The sequence below is a fragment of the Cebidichthys violaceus genome, unplaced genomic scaffold (assembly GCF_023349555.1).
Source record: "Cebidichthys violaceus isolate CVI_PGR_0920_01 unplaced genomic scaffold, fCebVio1.0.p SCAF_61, whole genome shotgun sequence".
NCBI classification, from domain to species: domain Eukaryota; kingdom Metazoa; phylum Chordata; class Actinopteri; order Perciformes; family Stichaeidae; genus Cebidichthys; species Cebidichthys violaceus.
In genome coordinates, this window is record NW_027176828.1 from 898,590 (window position 1) to 906,060 (window position 7,471).

General features: G+C 43.6%; 1 protein-coding gene across 1 annotated transcript; it reads right to left on the bottom strand.

Moving 5' to 3' along the window:
- Positions 1-2,342: 2,342 nt before the first annotated feature.
- LOC137890087 (trace amine-associated receptor 13c-like) lies at positions 2,343-3,567 on the bottom strand. The gene is made up of 2 exons (XM_068734187.1): positions 3,362-3,567; positions 2,343-3,159 (listed from the first exon to the last, which is right to left on the bottom strand). Exons 1-2 carry the CDS (start codon positions 3,532-3,534, stop codon positions 2,343-2,345), a joined length of 990 nt encoding a protein of 329 aa, XP_068590288.1. The 5' UTR covers positions 3,535-3,567.
- Positions 3,568-7,471: the final 3,904 nt, after the last annotated feature.

A 7,471-nucleotide genomic window follows, 5' to 3' on the forward strand; every position in this document is an offset into this window, starting at 1 on the left:
TGGTGCTCCCTGCTTCGGCTTAGTAGCTACTTGGCTAAATCCAGGGAGCATTTTAAGAGCGGAACCACCAGCGCCAAGTTTAACTGTATTTCCATTTGTTGCAATAAATGGTTAAAAATCTATGACGAGAGTGTTCCTGACTCAAATGAAGCATAGCGTTAGTTCATGAAGGACACGGAAGTCATAAGACCCCAGCTGTAACCAGCTGACAGCCAGCCAATTGAATCATAGCTTCCAATCAGCCACACAGCAATCACAGCCCACTTTCACCTCAAGGAGGTTCATTTAAATATGACTCCCTCCTCACTGATCCTTTCTACACCAATGCTGTTACAGACCATACAGCTGGCAAAGCTTACTTCCTCCACCCCAGCCTCCACCCTTTTTTAGTTCAGAGTTCTTTTTGCAATAGTATTCAAAGTTTACTTCGGGCTCATTCCTGTATACCTGGGGGGGTTATGTATGGTGATCCAGGGAGCATTTTAAGAGCAGAGCCACCAGCGCAAAGTTTTATTGTATTTACATTTGTTGTAATAAATGGTTAAAAATCTATGACGAGAGTGTTTCTGACTGAACTGTATATTTTTACATAACTCACCCGTTTAAATGACATCAAAGCTTAAAGGCATAATAAAGGACATGGCCGCTTTGAGTGACAAGTGGGTGCCGTCTCAGGTTGTGAGCTGCTAACTGTCTGCTCTGTTGCGTCACCCGGGCACTCTTCAGCTCCACCGATGATCCAACCTTATTTTACTTTTTAGGCTGTGTTGTCACCGCTTTTGATTTTTTTTCCAAAGCGTTTATTTATTGCTTTCAGGATGGAGTGTCAAGATAATTTCAACAAATGTGACAAAGAAAGGTTTCTAAAATACATTTGCAACCATAGCTTTATGTATGAATTGTCAGCTGGTAATGTCATACATAATTGTTAATTTAGTTTGCAGTATGCAGCACATACTGACTGAGCATACAGTACGCAGAACATTAGTATGCGATTTTGAAGACACTCACTCTCAATTGCAAATGCGACTGTTATTTGTGGAGAGTGAGGACTGTTGAAAGTAGTTGTGTTAGCTAAGGTGAAGTTGATAGCCTTCTGGTCTGCAGCACAAAGGAGAGAGGAAACGTGATCAAAACTGCCCTTAGAATAAAGAGATGTGCAGACAGGGAAAGAGAGGCAGAGCTAATGTATCTGTGTGTTTCTGTGAGGGAGGGGGAGAAAGAGTGTTGCATAACATTATTTATATTGGAAATTTACATTTTATTATCAGGATGCTAGTCTTTATTCTTAGAATAAATAGGACCTTAAAGAAATCAGCATTTTTTTCTTTTCCCGATTTCAGGAGTTGTCAAGATTTACAAACTTGCATTGAAAGTAAATGTAATGTTTGCTCACATGAAAACACTGCAGACCACCATTTGACTGTATGTGCCATCTTCTGGTGGCTAAAACTTGATACATTATTTTCATCCAGATTAATTGTCCCTCTTTTGAAAAATGTTTCTTTCAAGGAGTAAAGCAGATTTCTCTACCTACCAATTGTACACTAACATTAAGACCTGTCATACCTGTCATACCAATTAACAGATTAACCAAACATATTACACTCATCCTTTTACACAACATACCTGCAAGTCATCCTGATAAAGGTAATCAATAATACATTTTTTTATAGGTCATTCCATGTGGTAATATCATCCTTCTGCACAGCGTTGACAAGTAGTCTCTGGTGGTGGCAGCACTTGAGATAATTTAATATACACTTTAGATTTGTAAAATCTGTGAAAGGCCCCTTGAAAAGATGCTGACAGGCTTCCTAAACAGGAAAAAGAGAGTTGCATTACCCCTTCAGGTCTTTAGCTACAGAGTCACACAGTGTAACTAAAGACCTGTTAGGATCCAAAAATGCCAACATCCATGTATTATCCGGACAACTCCACAGAGACAATTCATTTTCCATACAGAAATTTTGGCCAGCACGAGACTTAGACCTGGTCCCATCTTGCTGTGAGGAGATATGTTGGCCACCACAGCACCGTGCAGATATACGTCAACAGCATTTCTATATGTGTCAATGATCGTTCAATTGATTTGTTATATGTTGGCCTCAAAGGAGTCAAGTAACAGATTTCCAAGAGTAGCTAAAGTAGTTGTAGTTTTCTAAGTTGTTTCAGTGTTGCATTGAAACAGTACACAATTTAAAGATACATCTATGATCTCCATGTAACAGTGTTTACATAAAAAGTCACTGTACCAAGACTTTTACATCTGTTATTCAATTTCTCACCACCATGACCAAGTACATTTTTTTTTCTAATTTCAGCCACCATGCAGCGCTTTTCTACAGTATGTTCATCTCACATGAGCCAGGCTGCAGTATCTTAAGAGTAACGATGAGCTTAATAGATTTTCTAAACCAGGGGTAGAAAAAGGCATAGATCACAGGGTTAAGACAGGAGTTGAAATAGAACAGACATATTATAAAGGTAGCAGATGATGCATTGAACAAGGTGTCCTGGCCTGTGAGTGAAACACAATAAAATGGGCAGAGGCACACTAGAAAGACGACAATAACAACACCAAGAGTCCTGGCTGCTTTCAATTCAGATTTTTTAGCAGTTACACGTACTGAAGACTTGAGAGGAAAAGCTGCAGTATGAGACCGCATGGCACGAGCCTGAGACACAGCCACCACAAATACTCTCATATACAGAACTATGATGACAGTGACAGGACAGATAAAGCACAAAAAAAGATCTGCAAGTCCAGCAAAGTAGTTAATGACAAAGACACACTCTCCAAAGCAGGAATTATACCTGCCTGGTTGTTCCAGGTTGTCCTTCATCAGCAGACTGTAAAGGAAAGCAGAACATATCCAACACAGACAAACACAGATCTTAACTCTTTTTTGTGTGACTTTGTTGGGATAATGTAGAGGATCACAAATAGCCACATATCGGTCAACTGATATGAACGCCATGGTTCCTACTGAGGCAGAGGTAATGATATAGTCCAGAACAATATACAAAATACACATGAGGTCACCGAGCAACCAGCAGCCGTCTATGTGCACAATTTGAAAGCACATGAGGAGGCCCACAAAGAAATCTGAGACAGCCAGAGAGAGGAGGAGGAGGTTGGTGGGTGTGTGAAGCTGCCTGAAGAAATAAGAGAACAACATGCTTATCATTATTGGTAGTCAATTTATGATATATAAATATTATACTAAGAGATAAAAGAATTGACTGAAACACAAAACATATTTCCTTTACAGATCTGATATTTTGTGTTGTTCTGTTCCATCAACCATTTATTTCTGTACAGCTACCAGTTTTGCAAATTGATAAAACATATGAATACTTGAAATGGGAGATGGAGATGATGACGAGCAGGTTGAGAGTCACAGTGAGCAGAGAGATGGAGGACAGTAAAATGTAAGTGAGCATAGACACAGAGTGAGGACGCATGGCCTTCCTGCAGGAGGAGTTGAGGAGTTCTGGAAAGCAAAGTTCGGCTTCATCAAGGCTTTTCATTGTCAGAAAGAGAAGACAAGATGCTGCTGTGCTCGTCACACAACTGATTAATCTCTCTTCTTCCTCCACATCCCTCCTTGCTCTTTTACTCTGCTGACAACTTCCTTTCAGTGGGAGTGACTGAACTTCTCCCTTACTGTTTCATCTCTCTTCATTGGGCTTTTCCCTGTAGTTCACCTCCCCCTCCTCTTTTTTCCTTTCTTCAAAACAATTACAATTTCCATCATGCTCTGTATTGGGTAACAGAAAGGTTACTATTATGCCATGAATCTGTATAAAATATAGAATTTTGGATTGTTCAAACTTCTTGCAGTAAAGAGGTTCAACTAGATTTCTGTCATGTGTCGTTGAACTCAAGCCCCTCCAGTTGTCACTGATTCCCTAATGGCCCATCTCAATAGTTGTCTCTGATCACTAGTCAGGACACCCCTACATATTTATTGTTGGCCACATGCTGTGGTCTCCAGCCAGCACCAACAGGCCCCCAATTGCTTCGACATTTAAGTGAATCTTCCTTCCGGTCATCTGTCTTTTGTCGGGAATTGGCGAAAACTGTCTTTGAGTAGAAAATCAGGGCTAAAGCTGTGTGGTGTGAGCTAGTTAAAAGCCTGGTACGTTTCAAACAGAAGCTAAAGGGTGCATTGGTATCAGATGCTGAGGAACACTGACCAACCATCTGTATTTGACACATTTTTGAGTGAGAACAGGTTTGCTCCCTCATTGCCTGCTTCTGTGACTCACCTGTAACTCGGTTTTGCCAATGACTATGCCCAACAAGCTGAGTATGAAGGTTCTGTTTGTCCTTAAAGCCTGCCGGCAGTCTTCCTGTGTGGTGCTTTCTGTGCTTCTGGCCTATTGTTATCTGTCCTGAGCTGTTCCACCTATCTGAACCAACAGGACCATCTGCAAGGAGAAGAAAAGCAATTCTTTGTTCTAAAAAGTCATATATATATATATATATATATATATATATATATATATATATATATATATATATATATCGCTGGTGGGGGGGTCATTTAACACACTTCCTCTCCCCACTAATTGGTTTGGGATGACAATTAATGTGACGGACCTTCCATGTGAACATGCAAGCGGAGTGGCAGTGGGTAGGGAGAGGGTGTAGGGAGTGGTTTGAGAAAGGCTTCGGGATGTACTGTATGAGGGAACATTAGACAATTATGCAGGATATGAGGTCGCGTTAGATAAAGTAGATCTGATCTAAGATTTGGTCATTGCTTTGTGATAATTGGAATGGCAATCGTTTTTCTACAGCAATAATACAGAAACTTGAGTCGCTCTCACATTCTTTACTTATGTGGATCCTTCTATTGGTTTTGGGGGAATCTTCAACAATCAATTGTTCATGGACACCTGGCCAAAATAATCGATCCCTCTCCCTTCAAATATACTCCTCTGCTCTTCAAAGCCTGCATTACCCAGCCTTCTTCCAAACGTCCTAGACTAGAAGGCACTGTCCAGTCCTAGAAGAACTCTGCAATAAAAATGTATGACTCTGCATGGTCTATTTCACTGCATTCTCTGCAGCTTTCCTGTTCCTGTCATGCTTGTAAACACCTCCATGATTAATGCTCTAAATGTGCACTGATTTAAAACAGTTTACAATTAGAGCATTAATCACCGTCTTCCATCACAGCATTTGTAGCAGGTATTCAGTTTTATTCAAGATGTGCAGACCCCTCAGTATGTAGCCTGCTCGGGAACTCCTCCATTCGCTTACTGTTCAACGGCCTAAAAAATCCAGGAAAGTGTCTTCCTTTCTCATTACCGTTATAGCGCACACTCTAGTGCCTCACTTAAGGCCTGGGTGTTTTGGGCCATATGTGGATTCTTTACTAGAGGCTGTGTTCTTCGCTGCTTTTATCGGTTCCTCCGGTGTGGTGAAACACAACCAGCTCAGACCCTTTCGATCCTTTGCATGATCTTACAATTTCTGATATCACCATAGATGCTCGCATGTACTCCATCTACCTTAAACATTTAAAAACTTATGGGGAAGGTAAAAGTTTGACCATTGTTATCTCACTAACCAACACTACATTCTGTCCTAAATCTTCCATAACCTGGTACCTGCAACAACGTCCTGGTGCGAGACGAACCCTTGTTTCTAACTGACAAAGAAAAGCCACGTCAAGGTCTTGGTTCACAACCCGACTCCATCTCCTCTGCAAATGATGTGGAGTCCTTCCTCAGCAATAGACTTTGCACTCTGTACAACTACCTCCGCAGCTGCATTGATCCCAGCATCTACACTGAAATCTATAGACCGCTGGTTCTCAGCAGCCAATGAACGTTAAGTTAACCCGGGAGTTGTCGAGATAATCACAGCTCAAAAGGCTATGAGCATTACCTTGTAGATTGCTTTAGTACCTCCATGCATCAATGAATTAAATAAATAAAAATAGATAGTTATAAATGCTGCATTTGCAAGCGGTTGGCTGGGGTTCACTGCTTGATTTAAGTCGTGTGACCTCTCTTGGGATGCATGCTTGCATCTTTCCCAGAAAGCAGCACCTAACAGCTGAGGTCTGCAGCATGCTTGGTGCTACACACAGATATTTCATATAACGGTAGGTTGACCTCTTTTGGGATGCATGCTTGCACCTTTATTCTTAACATAATGTTTGCTGAGGTATGCAGCATGCTTGCTGCTACACACAAATATTTAATATTGTTACGGGAGTTCAGGATCAGGACTCAATAGCAACCACAAGACACAGAATACGGTACCAATAGATTTTATTTTCTACCGACGAAGACAGGAATGCCTGTGTGGAGCCCGTGGTCAGACACAGGATGCAGGTCGGATCGACGATTTGGTACCCGTGGTCCGACACCAGAGAGCAAGCAAATCGACGGTGTGATTCCCGTGGATCGACACCGGAGGGCTGGCAAATCCACGGTGTGATGTCCCGTGGCTCGACACCGGAGGCTGGCAGATTGTCCATTACTCGAGGCAGAAGACGGTACAGACTGACAACCCAGGCCTGCAAGACCAGGGTTGATATACTGCCAGGCGGTGATTAGTGGGATCATGATCCAGTGTGTCCTTGGCTGAGAGCCACACCCTTTGACCGACTTTGTATTGTGGGGCAGGGATGCGGCAGAGATCCGCCAAGTGTTTGTTTTACTCTGCCGTTCAGAGAAGAGCGGCCCGGGTCTCCCTCCACACTCTCCTACAGCAACGGAGGTGGAGCTGAACTGAGGGAACAGCTATCTCCACCTCCTGGGCATGGAACAGAGGTGGCTGGAGTGTGACCAGTAGCCGATGAGGTATGGGAGTTGTGGGCATATTCCACCCAGGACAGGTGAGTACTCCAGCTGGAAGGGTTTGATGCTGCCACACAGTGGAGGGATGCCTCAAGCTCCTGATTTAGTCTCTGTCTGCCCATTAGATTGGGGGTGGAGCCCGGAGGACAGACTGATGGTCGCGCCGAGGGCCCGGCCGAAAGCTCTCCAGACCTGGGATATGAACTGCGGGCCGCGGTCAGAAACAATGTCCACTGGAATCCCAATATAGTCGGAACACCTGGCTGACCATATTGTCAGCTGTCTCCTGAGCTGAGGGAAGCTTGGGCAGAGCGAGGAAGTGAGCTGCCTTGGAGAAGCGGTCAACCACCGTAACGATGACCGTGTTCCCTTGCGATGGTGGCAGACCTGTGACGAAGTCCAGGGCGATATGGGACCAGGGGCGACATGGCACCGGAAGGGGTTGCAGCAAGCCGGCGGGAGGTTGGTGTGACGTCTTACTGCGGGCACAGGTTGAGCAGGCAAGGACAAACACTCTTGTGTCCGCTTCCAGCGATGTCCACCAAAAGGTTCTCCGAAGCAGGTCAATGGTGTGTCTGATGCCAGGGTGACAGGAGAACTGGGAGGTGTGCGCCTACTGGAGTACTTGGAAGCATGCGGACAGGGG

Excerpts from the sequence above, each read along its gene's own strand:
- LOC137890087 (XM_068734187.1), bottom strand. The coding sequence starts at position 3,534 with ATGAAAAGCCTTGATGAAGCCGAACTTTGCTTTCCAGAACTCCTCAAC. Across the intron at positions 3,160-3,361 it reads ATCTCCATCTCCCATTTCAA|GCAGCTTCACACACCCACCA; the intron begins GTATTCATATGT and ends TTATTTCTTCAG.